The sequence below is a fragment of the Panthera tigris genome, chromosome A2, assembly GCF_018350195.1.
Source record: "Panthera tigris isolate Pti1 chromosome A2, P.tigris_Pti1_mat1.1, whole genome shotgun sequence".
Taxonomy (NCBI): Eukaryota; Metazoa; Chordata; class Mammalia; order Carnivora; family Felidae; genus Panthera; species Panthera tigris.
This window is the reverse complement of record NC_056661.1, coordinates 106,569,616-106,586,951: the sequence shown is the minus strand read 5'-3', so window position 1 is coordinate 106,586,951 and position 17,336 is coordinate 106,569,616. Positions and strand designations below refer to the sequence as shown.

Here is a 17,336-nt window from a genome sequence, read left to right as displayed (position 1 = left end):
AGAGCATGTAAAAAGTAGCAATTTATAAATGGCCTTATTTATCTTAGTTCTCGTCAGTATTTCCATTTTAAAACGATGCTTATCTACGTGTAAGAATGAATGTGAAGTATTGAATACCAGAACTAAGTGTTATGAAACCTATTACTAAAGCTAAAAATGTCTGAGGGATTATGTCATAACAGAAAGCTTCAAAATCTCTGTGTATCTTATTTTAAATATTACAGGGAGCTTTTTAAAATTTTTGCTTCTGTTGATGATACTGTTCTTGGGTATTAGTCAGTATTCCTTTGTATTAGGGTTATTTATTTGTTAGTTTATTCAATCATCTTTTATTTCATATGACAATATGCTAGGTTCTAGCAAAACCAAGATAAATAGCTTTTAGGAAGAATGTTTTTGCATGAATCAACAGCTTCATGTGGTATAGGAAGTATATGTCTTTTGGTTTCTTTATGCATTTATTATTTTTTCCATGTTTTATATAATCGGAATATGTTACATTATGCATAACCTCTTAAAAAGAATATAGTTTTAGGTGCTTATGAATTTTCTGCTTAAAGAAAATATGCTATTGAAATACCTGAGCTAGCTTTAGTAATTGAGGTTATTTTCTTTATTGAAAAAAAAACAAAAATAGTTAGTGTTTTGGTAAGTCTAGGCTTTTCTGACTGTTATCTCCTAAGCCATATCAAAACAAATATGCCACATTTGTAATAGAAAAGTGTGGGATGAACAACTATTTTCCTGGATACTTCAAGATAAAAATAATTTCTATCCACCGCTATGTAATGATACACCTTTATGGATTCATCAGGGAATGAAAGGTCCTCTAGAATCCTACTCAGGTCCTTTAAGATTTTCTGTGTATTGTGTATTATGTTCTTTTCAAAAACGCTACCACACACTGATTCATTTTCAGATTTCCTAGCATACTGCATGTATATAACATTACATGGCCAAGTTCCTACTTGAGCTAAATGGGTTTAAATATGAACTGTGCATGCAGATCTCAAGTGATAGTCTCTTAATAGATGTCAGATACTCTTTATTGCTGCCCTCTTTTATTTCAGTAACATTTTAATTAATTCACACTGATTGAATAAATGTACATTGAGACTTGTTTCCTAATGAGGGCGCATTTAGAGGAAAGGTTTTGCATCATTCTGATATCCTGTGGGTAATTATATTCTAATTATATGGTCGGGGGAAAAGAGTCTATAACTCAGTACTGATATTGTTCGTTGGACCCAATTAATTACATGCACATAATGAAAGTTCATGATAAGGTTGACTGGCAGTCAATGTAAAATTTTAACTCAATTGAATCTTAGCCTAATGTGAATGCAGAATTGGACTTTAACCTGGTTAGAAAATGCTTTGGTGTGAGATCAGTGGATATTTAGAGAGGCAAAGGATAGGAACAAATTTCATTATAACTTGTTTGTTTTTAAATTTGGGTTTTTTTTCCCAGATTGATGAAAAGGAAAACTTAGCAGCCTAATGCTTTAATTCTAAATATTATTATCCATATTCTTTCACTACTTAACAGTGTTTTTCTATATTTTAGAAAGCCACAGTGTTACGTTTTGAGAATGGGATCATGTTGAGAAAAAGAATAGGCATAACAGGAAGTAGTTTTGATGGATTTTATTTACATAAAATTCAATAGGTATTCATCTGTTTTATTAGATGTAGTTTCTTGAGGATGCTTTAAAAAAAAGTTTATTTTCAGAAAGAGAAAGAGAGAGAGAAAACCAGCGGAAGAGCGGCAGAGGGAGGGTACATGAGACCTCAGTGGACTCTGTGCTGAGAGCAGAGAGCCTGATGTGGGGCTCAGACTCACCAACTGCAAGATCATGACTTGAGGGGCACCTGCGTGGCTCAGTCGGTTGAGTGTCCGAATTCAGCTCAGGTCATGATCTCACAGTTGGTGAGTTTGAGCCCTACATTGGGCTCTGTTGTGACAGCTCGGAGCCTGGAGCCTGCTTCAGATTCTGTGTCTCCTTCTCTCTGACCCTCCCCTGTTCATGCTCTGTCTCTCTCTCTCTGTCAAAAATAAATAAAACTTTAAAAAAAAAATAAAGATCATGACCTGAGCCGAATTCCTATGCTTAACCGACTGGGCCACCCAGGTGCCCCTTGAATGTACTTTTTTTAATTTAAAACTACCAACTGCAGTCAAATCCCCTGCCCCAAAAATCACAAGCATAATCATGCATATGTATACATACACGTAAATAGCTATCTCTTAATTATATTTATGTAAAGTAAGACTTGTCAAGAATTATTTGACACAAATAAATAATAAAGCATGTGCATTGTATTTTGAAATATATTTTGTAGATGGTTGAATCTGATGTTTAAGAATTTTTCAATACTTGAATCAAAAGCAAAAGCCACACTCTAAATATCATCCCCCATCCCTCCTTTACTCAATTTCATTGTTTTCTTTGAATGAAAGGACATTTATTTCTGAAATGGTAGATGTAGTTATGATGCCCATGGTACATGTGAGGATTGAGGAGAATAGCAAGGAGGACTCTGTTCTTTTATTTTTCTTAGCCTCTCCTGTCTCCCTCTCCTTTTTTCACTATTGCTTTCTCTTTTTGATCTCTTGTCTCCCCTTCTGCATCTTTCCTTCTTTTTCTCTACTGTAATAGCCCTAACATCGATGTTTCATTAAAAAAAATATTCTGTTGGTTCACATATACTTGTAAGCAACAAAAATAGTTTCAGATGAAGAAAGTGTGATTAGTCCTTTTTTGCTGAGCTACAGGCAGGCAGTGGAAACTGAAGAACGCTTCTTCAACCATCTGGGCTTCTGATGATTTTATGGGACCTGGCCAAGTTATGATAACATTACTAATGATTTCATTTCACTAGTTAATCAGGATGGCAAGACAGTAACAATAACATTGGGAAGGGTTTAGTTCTTGCTGGTTGCTTTTATATGTAGAAATCTATGTTCGAAATGATTTGGGTATCTCTATAAAGATATGTTTTTAATATTCTTATTGAAAACAGTGCCTCTTAAGTTTCCAAATATCCACTGCATTAGGTGTATTTTCCCTGAAGGTTCAGGGTGTTTCCTTTCTAGACACAAACATGCACACATACTGAGGGAACCATAAAGGACGGAGCCTTCCAATTCTTTCTGTGCAGTATCTTCTGAGCAAAACTCTGCAAATATGTGTAAATGATCACATTTACAAGAGTAAGAATAGACATTTTTGTGAACAATTAAAATTATGAAACACTGAGATTATCTGTTAAACATATTTTTACCATTAAATTCATGTTGTTGCAAACTTAAAAATTTGGCTCAAACATCCCTTGGTTAGTCAAGGGATCTTGAATAAGATTGTAATATGTATATCTTCTAGGGGCGCCTGGGTGGCTCACTAGGTTAAGCGGCCGACTTCCGCTCAGGTCATGATTTCGTGGTCTGTGAGTTCGAGCCCCGCGTCGGGCTCTGTGCTGACAGCTCAGAGCCTGGAGCCTGTTTCAGATTCTGTGTCTCCCTCTCTCTGACCCTCCCCTGTTCATGCTCTGTCTCTCTCTGTCTCAAAAATAAATAAACATTAAAAAAAACTTAAAAAATATGTATATCTTCTAAAATATTTTACTTTTGATCGTTTCATTTTAATTAGATATGTCAATGTGCTGCTGGAAAAGAAAAAAAAAATAATGACCTAATTTGTCTAATGTCTAATTGACATACTTGCCATACATTGAAATAATCATTGGTTATAAAAATTATTTATAGTATACAAATTATTTCGGTCTCACTTCCTTTTTTAAAATTTGTGTTGTGTTTACATGTGTGAGTATACTCACTTAGGGACCTGCAAAATCATAAAAGGTTAAACAAATTATGAATCTGGAAGGTGACAATAAAATTTAGCGAAACCAAATGTGTTTAGTTTCTATACAATAGAGATGCCCTTGATACATTTTACCATCAAGGATGATAGAACAACTTCTCTTTAAGGCTGAGACACTGTACCACTTTAGAAAGTCAGTTGTTCTTTTCCCAGACTTGCTTTTTATTCTCTCACTTCTTTTTTGATGCCAGAGATATCAACTTGCATATAAGGAAAGCAGCTATTTAAAATAGTTTTGTTTAGGGGTGCCTCAGTGACTCATTCGGTTAAGTGTCCTACTCTTGATCTCAGCTCAGGTCATGATCTTATGGTTTGTGAGCAGAGCCTGCTTTGGATTCTCTCTTTCTCTCTCTCTCTCTCTCTCTCTCTGTCTCTGTCTCTGTCTCTCTCTCTGCTCCTCCCCCCTCAAAATAAATAAATAAACATTTTAAGAAATACAAAAATAAAATCATTTTATTTGGCCACCTTAATTTACCACCGTACTAGAAGTTATAAGGTTAAATTAATCCATATTGATATTCAAGCCACTTCTTTCAGGCAGAACATATATATTGTGGTCTCTAAATACTTCGCAGTGTTCAATGTTTTAAAATAATGGTATTTTCATATCACTTAAAAAATAGAGACATAGCTAAAAATAGACTTAGAAAAAAATTCTTATTGAACTTGTATGAAAAAAAATAGAGCCTGGGACAGAGAAGCACTGTATTGGGATCTATCGTTAACTTTATTTTCTTAGGCTAATTATCTAACCTTTCTGATTTTCATTTTCTCAGTCTGAGAAGTGAAGTATCTTGGCTTACATGGAGGATTAAATGAGACAACAAACATAAAAGCGATTTTTCAAAAATTTGAACATTCCTATATAGGTAGAACATAGAGTTCTGTTAATTTTACTTTAGTCTTGAAATAACTGATGACCCTTTTAATCTGAATACTATGTTCTTATTATATTTTTAACTCAAACCTCCAACAATCTCTCTACCAAAGATTTTTCTTTATCCTATGACAATTTGGATTAAATTGTCAATTTAAAATGATTACATGTTAGAAACTATGAAGACAAGAGATATCTCTATACTTTAGAATAATAGAATTTTTAAAAATTCTTTGATATTACGTTGAACTTAGTAAGTGCCCTGAAGACAAATGCATCTTTTAAACTAATTATCTGCACTGTGTATTCTATTTAATATTAAAATGATACTGATTAAATAAAATCAATCACATTCCTCTGTAGTCACACCTCACGTTTGATTAAATACAAATATACAGTTCCTATATTAATTCTGATTAAAAATATATTACATTTAGAATTATACAGTCATGATAATTTTCAAAAAGCTAAAACATTTACTCTGTTAATCCTTGATATTTAGAAATCATATACAGAAGAGTATAATTGAAGTAATATAATATTACTCTAACAAGTTTCTCTAACAAGTTTCTTGTTTTTCTTTTACCTGGATACCATAGTTTTCTTATTGTAACTCAAGGGTAAACCACTGATGGACATATTAGTTTAATATACCCTCTTTGCCTACACACCTTGATTATAAGTGAGCTTTTGTATACATTGTTTCATCCCTCTTATTCTTGAAAAGAAGATTTAGTGTTGCTGTCAGATACTTGAGTGTTGCTAGAGATAATTCTCTGAGTAGGTGGCTTTCTCTCTTACACATTTATGACTTTTTGACCTGCTGTGCTCTCAATTTTGTTTGATCCTGTTACTTATTCTTATTCAACTGCTTTCACATTCTCAGAGAGGTAGTGACAAACTTTCTACTATTTCCTTACTCTCTTGTCACTACTTCTCTGCCAACATCACTCACTCTCAGTAGATGACCCATAATCCCACTACCTTAAGAAGGAAGAAGCCTGTAACACGAATATCCATAAATTACCAATTCTCCACACAAGTGGTCGCAAAGTGCCAGCTATGGGTTAATTTCATCCTACAGTGTGTTTTGGGGAAAGAATGCCTTAAAACAGGGTCTTCATAACCCAAATTGGCATAATTTTTGCTTTTTGTGTCATCGAGCCATATGATTCAAATATATCCCCAGCCTCTATTATTATTTTTCCATTATATATGCAGAAATAGATATATTTTATTAAGTTGAATCTTTTATATATAAATTGCAGGTAGTATGACATTACATCGCTAAATATGTCAGCAGGCATCTTATAAGATTAAGGACAATTTTTTATACAATTTCCATACTATTATCACACATAGGAATATTAACGATAATTCCATAATATTAATCACTATCCTGTCTATTCAAATGCTTAAATATATCTCAAAAATGTCTTTTATAGGTTTTTTTTTTGTTTGTTTGTTTGTTTTTTTTTTTGGTGCTTGTGGTGGGGTGGACCATATCCATTTAAGATTTGTGCATCACACTTGCTGTTACTCTAAACCATTTGGACAACTATAATCTTTTCACTTGGCTTTCCAGTGCCTTGCTCTTTACAGACGGGTAAGGTGAACATAGACTCTTCCAAAGATAGAAGGCATCTGTGACCTATGTCCTGGAGACTGTTTGATGGGCATCCTAATTTTTGCTTGAGAGTCTCTGGGACTTTCCTTGGCCCATGGCATAGGATAGGATAAGGAATCACAGGATAAGGCACTTAATCTGGATTAGAGGGAGAGCAAACATAGACTATAATAAAGATGGAACAATTACACTCATGTCTTAAAATGTTTATTCAGATCTAAGCTTGAACTAAGAGCTGAGAAGAAAAAAAATAGGAAAGCTGACAAAAAAAATTGAGGTGACGTAGATTGAAATTAGCACATTTTTCCCACCCCCCGTTATCTCAAGTGTTATATAGACTGATTTGGGCTCAAAAGTCAAGAATATTACTGAAGTCAGAAAGGTTTCTTTGAAAGTTCTATGAAATCTGTTTTCAGTCCATCTGAGAAATGGCAATTACTTCCATAGGGTTTTGCTGTTCATGGGATAGTTAACCCAAGTTCATCCTTTCAGACTTCATGACTTAATTTGATGAAAAATCTGCAGCTGAAACATTTTTTACTTACATGATAAAAATATCTTTTAAGTAGAGTTGTATTCCTGGACACTTCAAACTCCTCTGTGGCTTCTCTAGACGCCTTCTTCTTCTGATCCACTTCTGTGTGCACTGGATCCTTGTAGTCCTCTATGCTGAGTAGCTGGGAAGTCGCTTCTGTTGCATTAACCTCATGTAGCTATTTATTCTTCTGTTTCTTGCTGCCTTCTTGGACTTACACTGCATCAGGGAGTAAACTAATGTCTATGTTCTCAGATTTTTCAGACCCATCTTGGATATCCATTTAGAGTCGCTTTCACATAGCCCAGTCCTGGGGGTAAATTGGAATATACTGACCACTCCCTCCGTTTCAGAGACACACAAATGTCTAAGACCTCTTAACCTGACATCCAGCTTCATACTTAGCCCCACCACACACACACCCCACCATTAGAAAACTTTATCTAGTATTACGTGTGTGATTTGTCAACAATTCTTCCAAATTTGCCCTGAGTCCCATAGGGCATAGACTTTTGGAATTGTTAACCTTTTATTCTGTTTTTTGCCAGAAACAAAGCTCCTTACTGTGACTCAGAAAAGGAGGGCAGGTGAATAATTGAAGATGCACTGTCATGAGGACCAGTTTCAGTGTGTTTAACTTCATCTTTTTTTTTTTAAGTTACTCTCAAGTAAAATTTTTCTACCTACTTAATAATATTTTCACTTTTTACTGATGCTAATGGAATATTTTTTCTTATTTCCAGAAAAATCCCAAAATAAAATCCACACCATAAGCTATGTCTCCATCAAAAAGATACTGAGTGTTTTAGCAAGGAATGAGAATTGGACTGGAAAATGGGAAAGTGGGCCGGGTAAATGGGCAACTCAAAAAATTAGTAGGGATGGTTTATGAGGGATAATGGAACTTAGAGATGAGTTCTTATTGCAAAACCTGAATGTAATGTATCAGTATTATTTCAGAGAGGTATACGAAGCAGGTCAACATTATTGACCAGTCTCCTTTGGGTGGATGAAGTTGCATTTTGGACAAGTAATTCACAACCCAACCCACTCTCCATTAGAGTATTCCTTATTAATTTATTTAATGGAATTAAGAAGAAAAAATATGACAAGGAAATGCATTTTATATTTATTCATTTATTTCACAGAAGAAGAGTGGTATAAGAACCTTTGTTGGCATTTGTTTTCAGTTTGACTTTTGTTTTTTTCAGCTTTAATATGAACTTCTCTTTTTCAGCAGACTCTGTCCACTTCAGGAGTTTCAGTCCCTGAGGTGCGTAAGCAAAAAAGGTTTTCACATTTGGCCATATAGGTCATTATACATCTTTTCATTGTTATAAAGAACATTTGGGGCTATCTCAGTGACCTACTAATATCAATTTGTTAGTTCATTTTGTTTCATATTCTGATATTTGGAATTGGGGATCTTTATATTTTTTTTTAAAGTTTATTACTATTATTTTATTTACTGTGAGAGAGACACAGAGAGAGAGTGTTGGAGAGGCAGAGAGAGAGGGAGAGACGGAATCTCAAGCAGGCTCTGCACCATCAGCACAGAGCCTGACACGGGGCTAGAACTCAAATACCACGAGATCACGAACCCAGCCAAATTCAAGAGTCAGAAGCTGACTGAGCCACCCAGGCACCCCAGGGAGATTTATATTTTCATGATAGGATTGACTTGAAACTGTTTCAATCTACTTTTGTGACAAACATTAGGAAAGCAAAAAGTTATATGAAACAAACTATACAGAGAAAAATAAAAGTTATTTTGCAAAGAGTTTTGACCTGTGTATAAGAATAGCATCATTCCTATTTGTCATGTTAAAATGTAAATACCTTACAGAAAACCCAAACGATGCAAAGTTCTATACCATTAAAATGTAGTTTTAAGTGATAGTAGATTGAGAAACTTTTTGCTCACTTTGAAGTGCCCATCATTTTAAAAAAGAATGTATCTGCATTAATCAGTTAGCATATTACATTATCTAGGAATGTCACTGGAATAAAATATAGTCACAGAAAAAATGACTTCTATTTTGAAAATAAATATAGGTATTCCCATACCATTTATTTTCAGTAAAGTGTTAGCTTTGTCTTTGCATTAATAAAGGAAAGCCTCCACATTTTTCTGTGACCCTATTCTATTCAGTTGTTTCTATCTTTTTTTAAATGTTTATTTATTTTGAGAGAGAGGGAGGGAGGGAGGGGCAGAGAGACAGGGAGACAGAATCCCAAACAGGCTCTGTGCTGTTAGTGCAAAGCATGACGTGGGGCTCGATCCCACAGATCGTGATGTCATGACCTGAAGTGAAGGCAAGACCCGGATGCTCAACTGACTGAGCCATGCAGGAGCCCCTCAGTTATTTTTATCTTTAAAGGATATGCTCAGATGGTATTATTTCCCCTAAATTATAATTTGAATCGGCCTCCTTAGGAAAAATATTATTTATAATATATGAATACTACATAAGGATATGAGTTTCTTTAGAGGAAAGCATAATTGTACAAAAATGTAGTAACCTCTCTTCCCTACCCACCCCCTGCCAAAAAGTTTTCCAATTAGTGTAGACTGCTTCATGAGGCTTTTAAAACTTTGATTTTGTAACCAGACATATACTTTAAAAGATACTGGAAATATGTTTGAAAAAGTAATGTTTCTAATCTAAGAGAAATATTAAATTGTTTTTGTATTCTTTAAGTCAATTGATACCACTATTATCATGATGGTTATAAAATAGAAATGTTGAATTACAGACTCAAGTGACAAACGTTCTCAGAAAGTTTATCACTTAGTTCAGTTATTTAAGTGTAAGAGAACTGATTTTGTATATTCAGGTGTTTGAGTTTATTTTTGCCCATGAATATAGGCACTGCATTTGAGATTTAAAATTTTCTCCTTAGACTTGATAATTTCCACAGATCTCCCATATTAAACTGTATAATCTATATCATATAAATAGAATAAATGGACCAAACTGCACTTTTCATAATACACTTTTCTCATTTAAAAAAAACAAACAATTTCTTCTTCTGTAAAGTTATTAAAAGTCTTCATACATTGCCTTTTATTTTCTGGCAAGATATATTGGTTTATATTAATTTAGACTTTTCACCATCGTCTGAAATCATCATATGAGTTTTTTTCAACTATGTTGTTCCAAAAATTTTCTTCAGCCCATATGTGGATGTTTACACTGGTGAGTGTGTGAACACACACACACACACACACGTATCCCTTTGTTCAACTATCAGAAACAATTGCTTGTTAAGTAATTGTTAGGTTAAGATGTATGTGGGGGAACTTATGGAAGGATATAGACATACCTTAAACATTTAATGTGAAATACGTACATGTATATTTGTTGGCTACACTTTTGATGTAGGTTAAAGGGCTTTTCTATGAGGCCATATCTCTTGTTTGGAAATTGTATATAGGCTTTCTTACATATATCACAGTCTTATCACCCATGGTAAGTTTCACTTATCAATTGTTGTGAAGCAAAAGTAAAGCATTCCCTATTTCATGAAAAGATATTCATTTATTTATGAAAATAATTGTCTTCAATTATTTTCAATTTTTTAAAGTATAACAAAAATTCAAGGATCTGTAAAGCAATTTGAGTGTAAAATAACTCTTAATATTTTTTAAAGTTTATTTGTTTTGAGAGATAGAGCATGAGCAGGGGAGGGGCAGAAAGCGAGAGAGAGGGACAATCCCAAGTAAGTCCCATCCTGTCAGTGCAGAGCCTGACATGGGACTCAATCTCACAATGATGAGATCATGATCTGAGCTGAAATTGAGTCACTCACTTAACTGAATGAGACACTCAGGCACCCCAGTAATTCTCAATTTTTATTAATTTTCAAAGCTTTTACAGTCATTGTGTCTTAATCCAACTGGACCACTCCTTCTACACACACACACATACACACACACACACACACACACACATCGTGTATTATTGTGGTTCCAAAGAACGCAAGTTATTTTCACAGAAGCAACTTATTTTACACTCAGGATTCAATGGTTTGAGTAATAATTAAATCACATGGTTATAATAATAAGATAACAAATTCTACTTGGAGCTGGTATAAACAGATTGGGGGCAGCATAGTAATCACTATGTGGAGCATTTAACTCAGCTGGTTGAAAGACATGATGAGTATGAACAAACAAGAGTGCTACCTCCTTGCTTTTAAACTTTGGCTCAACATGTCCGTGGTGACAGTTACAGAGAGAGGAAATTGAGAGTGAGTGAGGTACGTATGCACACACATACTTTTATAAAGTCACAACCATATACTGGCAAACAGCCCAAAGCAAAAGATTTTGGCATGGGCCTTCTCATTCCTAAATTTCATTGCTTCCAATCAGTATTTCTTGAACAGAAATTTTGTAAGTGGTTTGCACCCAATATGAAATTACCCCAAGATAAAATAGTCACATTGTGTGTGATGTGTGAAAACCGGGACTTGGGGACCAAGTTGTAAATTGTACCTCCGGGTTTTGTGGGTGAGTAGCACCTCTAGGTCGTTTAAGACTAGCTTTCATTCTAATTGTTCGCCTCTCTTCTGCCCCAAAAGACCCCACCTGGATCACGGCACCACTTATCCCCAGAAATGGGGACTCAGCAGACAAATAAAGTACTACCAAGTAAATGAAGTACTTCTTCACAACACCCATCTTGCACTCCTGCAGTGGAAGCAGCATACATGTGATAAGTTAAATGAGAAAATATAGCAATATACTTTTTTGTATTTTAAAAATTTTGCCATTTGCTAAGTGCCTATTTTATGCTGGTATCTTTATCCACATTTTCTTAATTTATCATCACAAAAATCTTCTCATTTTATAGATGAACTCAGTGGTGGCTTAGAGATAGCAAATAACTTGCCCAAGTTTGCATGGCAAATAAAATACAAATCTGGGATTTGGCCTCCAAGCCCATACTTAGGACTTTTCCCAAAGTAGTTTTAGTTTTTTAATAAGTCCTTACTTAACTAAATTAAGAAAGAAATGAAAACCTTTATAATATATCAATTATTATATCTATGTTTAAAGCTTTCTAGACTTTTTTTTCTAAGTCAAGACTGCTTTGCTACTCAGCCATAATAAATTTTGCTGCAACTTCCAAGGATCCCTAGTAGATTTAGAGCTTTTGTTACTTTCCGAGTGAATTTGTTTCTCTCGGCAGGGAACGGCTCCAGTTTCACAATAAGGTCACAATAATTAAAAGTGCAGTTCTGCAGCTGTCAGCCTTGCTTTCATGGAACCCATAACCCTTCTAAGCACCAATGAATTTGTTGGCACGTCTGCTTCCACAAGATCTTTTATATTGGGAATATCTAAGTGTTACCTTGGGTTCAAATTCTAGAGCTCCTGGGAAATTTCTGTGGCCTAGCTCCAGTGGCAGAAAGGACTAAGTCTCCCCTAAGGCAGGTAACTGAGAAAGCAAGTTCCAGGACTAGCCAGAAGGATGCTGTTGCAACAGTGCACCAGCCCACCCTTTTGTGGCTTTGTACCAATGGAGGTACTTTGCTGCTGCCTGTTTCTCATGCTGAGATTGGACAAAAAGAAGAAAGCCCTGTGCTCGAGGTAATCATCACTTGCTGCTTGTAGTTTGTGAGTGATCGATAACAGCAGGCTCAAGTATTGTGGTAAACATCCCTTTTGTGAAAGTGGTTTTCAGCAATGCACAAATACTCTACCTCTGAGAATCAGCATGATACAAAAAAAAATTTTTTTAAAGCACAGGTTTAAAGGGAGGTCTTTTTATTTCATTTATTTCATCTTTCTGTTTTCTGTGAATGGTCCTTTCGGCTTTTTTTGTTGGTTAATTATGGTGATTATTCTTTTGGAATTCTATTACAATGTATTCCCCAGTTAAGATCTGTTGTACTACTTAGAGAGTCTGAGGATCACAAAACACTGAATTCTATATTCAAAATGTCTGCATAGCGAACACAAATGGCTGATATTTGAAAATCCTGAAATATCAATAACTATATTTTATTTTTTGTAGTCATATTTTCTATATTTTTGGGGGATAGAGTAGCTCTTTTCAGTGTTTGAATAATTTCTATTGATTAAAGCAATAATTTTCCAACTCTTTTTATATCTTGGATAATTTATCTGGCAGAACAAAATTTGTCTTGATTATAATAAGGTAATTTATTTTGTTATTTAAAGCTCAAAAACTTAAAAAAAAAAAAGCAGAAGGTGAAGTGGTGAGCACTGACCTCTATTACCAGAAATCAATATTATCCTGAATAATGATGCAAAATAAGGTTGGTGAGTTCTTCTTGAAACTTTTCAGTAACTTCAATACTGGGAGTAATTCTCTTAAATATCACAATAGAGATCTGCCATTCAGAGTTAACCCCCACAACAGGCTAATGAAATTTCTGTGGACAGCAGATCTTTGAAAGATGCAATTGCTTCCCCTTTCTGTCCCTCATATGAAATGAAAGAAGTAAAGATTTTCGTAGTGGAAATAGGAAAAAGCATCCAACTATCATTCTGTGAGCTAATGCTGCTTAACTAAAGTATAGTGGATATTTCATGGAGATTGCTCTACAGTTTGGAAATAAAGATGAAACAAATGAGTACAATAAAATGATAACTCTGGGGAAAAGTAAATGCTTATGAGTTTCTCCTGTTTACAATTTTCGGCCTTGAGTAATTCCACGCATTCTACCCACTAGACATATTTCCCTTAACCAAAGAAACCATTTGGTTTCTTTGGGGTGTGTGTATGAGTTCGTGTGTGTGTGTGTGTGTGTGTGTGTGTGTGTGTGTGTTTAAACAAATGTTTACTATTTTAGCATTATCTGGATTATATAATAAAATTCACATGCAGGTGGAGGTACTGAGGATTTTTCTATTAACTTGTTGTATACCTCTTTCTTACAATTTTAGATTTCAAAAATAAAATCTTAGTTGAACACTCAATGTAGGATTTACATTTTTTTTATATCTTACAAAGGTTACTATAAAGCATTTGTTTCATCTACTCCAGTTTACTCAGAAAGATGACTCCCTGGAGAGACCTGAAGCTACTTAATTAACTGCTTTTTGCTAGTTGGAGGGTCTTACCAGCAATGGAATTTCCCCAGCTATGTGCATGGCTAAGAATAAAATCAAGTTAATAGATAATTTGGTAGCTCTTTACAGACATACACTTACATGTATTCAATTTTCAGCATTATGTATATAAATAGTTTGGTCACAAATATCCAGTTCCAATATGACCAAACAACTTAAATTTTATCTAATTCTTGTAACCTAAGAATTTTAGGAATTAAATGTAAAATAACAATTGTTGGATTGTATGTCAGAATACAAGGTATTTAAGGTATGATAAGATATTAGATATATAAGATATTAGGTACATAAGTATCTTCTACACTATAGATTTTTATAGAGTATTTTATAGAGCGTTGTATGTTTTACATACCTGTATGCAAGCATCCAGAAAGAAATTATTCCCATACCTACCTCAGTATTTTATTTTTGAACTCCTAATATAAGTTATGGATTTTCAAATGTAATCACTGAGACTTGCTTATTTACTATACTTAATGTAACTAAGTGTAATTTTTCATACATATATGCACTTGGAAATAGAACACTTTGCATAATACTAATGAGCATCCTAATGAGACAGCCACACTTTCTTATTCATATTAACTTTCATTTATTGAGCACATATTCTAATATAAGCACAATGTTAGGAATTTGTGTGTTTTCTATTAAATTTTGCACAACTCTGAGGAATATGTATTGCTAACTCCATTTTGAATAAGAGTTAAGTGCTCCAAGGTTACATGACATTTAAGTAACAGAGATGGGATTCAGCTCAGGCTTTCTGACTCCAAACCTCATCCTATAATCCACTCTTTCTATGCATTATACTCTTAACTCTCTAGGGACAAAATTGTAATTTGTAAGTTTAGAAAGAATGATCTATCTTTAAAAAAAATCAATATTTTTGCCAGAAATTATGCTTATGTGAAAGTACATCATTTTCCAAAGAATGTGAATTTCAGGAATCCTATTACACCATCCATTTTTAGTCACACAAAAAATATATTCAGTGATTTTACACCATGAAATTGCAAGGTAAATGGACTGTATTGATTAGCATCTATTTTGGTCTCAGAAATTTTCTGATCCATCTGGCCCTAATATAGTTAAAAAGAGCTTTACTTGTAAGTCCAGTTAAAATATGTTCCAAAATTACAGAAATTGAAATGATGCTCTAAGAAGCAAATATAGGGACTAGAAAATATGTGTCACTCAAATATTTAAGCATACATGCCAGACATTGCTTTTTGATCAGAACAACTTTTCACTCCAAGCCTAGACATGGCCCAAGAATCCCTCTTAATACAATACTATTAAAACATTAGAAATCGTTTGACTCTTGATTCATCTATTTCTCCATTCATTTATCCTGACTTTTGTCAGACACTGATTGGGGATCTGATCTTGAACAGTGAAGCAAACCAAGCACTTTTTCCTCTGAAGCTTTGACTAAAAGTGGGGATAGACCAGCATTAAACTAATTAAACAGAACACATTTCAGGTTCTAATAAATTATATATTATATTTGTATATAATATGCATATATATATATAATATATATGTATAATATGTATATATACACATATATGTATAATACATATTATATATGTATGTATAATATGTATATATACACATATGTATAATATATATGTGTATAATATGTATATTATATATGTATATAATTATATATAATATATATACTTTTATGTGTAAATATATTTTTATTTCTATAAAAGGAGGCTAAAGGGAATAGAGAAGTCAATTTGACATTTGAACAGAAACCTGAAATAAGTGAGGAACATGCCCAAAAGAAAGCTTTGCAGCAGAGAGAAGAATGATGGCCAAAGCTCTGAATTAAGAGCTTACTCGTGATCAAAGCATAATGAGGAGGTGGGGATAGCTGGAATGGAGTGAAATAGGACGAGTGTGGCTGTTGTATAGAGAATTGACTGTAGGGAGACAAAGATGGAAGCAGATTGATCCTTCATTTGATGATTACAATAATCCAGGTAAAGAAGATGGCAGAGGCTTAAGATATGTAATGTTGGAAGTGGTGAGTAATCATCCAGTTTGGGATTTATTTTTAATGAGAGTAGGCAGGAAATTCAAGAAAAAAATAGCTTTGGATATTTGAGGACTAATGTGTGTTTTAGACACACATGGACAGATAGAAAGGGCATTTGTATGTAGGAAGTAAAGTTTAAGGGAGAAATCTGAACAGGAACTATAAATTTAGAAGTCTTCGTCATAGAATTGAAATTCAAAGCCGTGGGATTTAATGAAGTTGCCTAGGAAGTGAGTGTAGATAGTGAAGAGGAGCCATTCAAGGAAGAGGTTAAGTGTTATGGACCCTAAACCTGGGAGGGAGAATCAAAGAAAAGACTCTGAGGAAGCAATTAGTGAAGTAGGAAGAGAGCAAAGAGTAAGAGAAAGACGTGTCCAGAAGCCCAAGTGAGGCAAGTGTTCAGGAGGCAGGAAGAGATCAGTCTTCTCAAATGTCGCTAAAAAGTGGAAAAGATGAAGCTGATCAATAGGTGTGGTAATGAGAAGGTCATTGGTGATTTTAAGAAGAGCAGATTTGGTTGATTAACGGTGATAAAATTCATTGGGTTGGGTTGAAGAAAGAGTGGGGGTGGGGGTGGGATAGAAACAGGAAGCAGCCAACTCCAAGAAATGTTTCCACTATGATGAACAAAGGAATTAGCTGGGATGGAATGTGTGTTTTAACTTTCATGCCATCCTTGATATAAATAGCAGCTTAAAAGTCCGTCATGGCTTCATTTGCAGTATTGCCTGCATGTATAAGCCTTGTTTTTAGTGCTCAGTAACAAATTTCTTAAATTGTAAGTCCGTATTACTTATTCCTACCATTCCTTATGAAAATAATTAGTCTTACTGGTCCTTGATAACTTCTGGTGAAGAGTCCTGATTGGGCACATAGGGGGAATACCATCTGGCTTTCTTTAAGTGATAATTAATTTCTTTAAGATAATTAAAGAAAATAATATTTCTTCTTGTGCCTGTATCATGTGGACTGTTGCAAGCAACAGATTTCTTAGTAGTCATTAAGATACTCCAAATTAGGAGCATGGGCCCAAGTCTGTAGCCAATAAAGTCTTCTTTGTGTTCCCCTTTTTATTAAAACAATATTCTTATAAAAGATTGTCTCCTTACAGGAAAGACAAGCAACAGTGAAAAAGGAAAAAGGTGGTTCCCAACAGTCAAATAAAGTGACTGACAAAAACAAAATGCAAAGAGCCAACTCCGTGACCGTGGATGGCCAAGGCCTACAGGTAGGACTTTTTCGATCAAATTTTAGTGGC

At 34.3% G+C, this 17,336-nt stretch overlaps 1 protein-coding gene across 14 annotated transcripts in view; it reads left to right on the top strand.

The window, feature by feature from the left end:
• The window catches only part of DGKB (diacylglycerol kinase beta), a 713,599-nt gene that overhangs the window by 235,416 nt on the left and 460,847 nt on the right, over positions 1 to 17,336 (top strand). For 10 of the 14 annotated variants that reach the window (XM_042967505.1, XM_042967486.1, XM_042967517.1 and 7 more), the window contains exons 13-14: positions 8,161 to 8,196; positions 17,190 to 17,306. In XM_042967505.1, coding sequence (XP_042823439.1) covers positions 8,161 to 8,196; positions 17,190 to 17,306 — 153 coding nt within the window. The remainder of the gene's footprint in view (positions 1 to 8,160; positions 8,197 to 17,189; positions 17,307 to 17,336) is intronic. The other 4 variants (XM_042967510.1, XM_042967490.1, XM_042967524.1 and 1 more) reach the window with 2 other exon arrangements.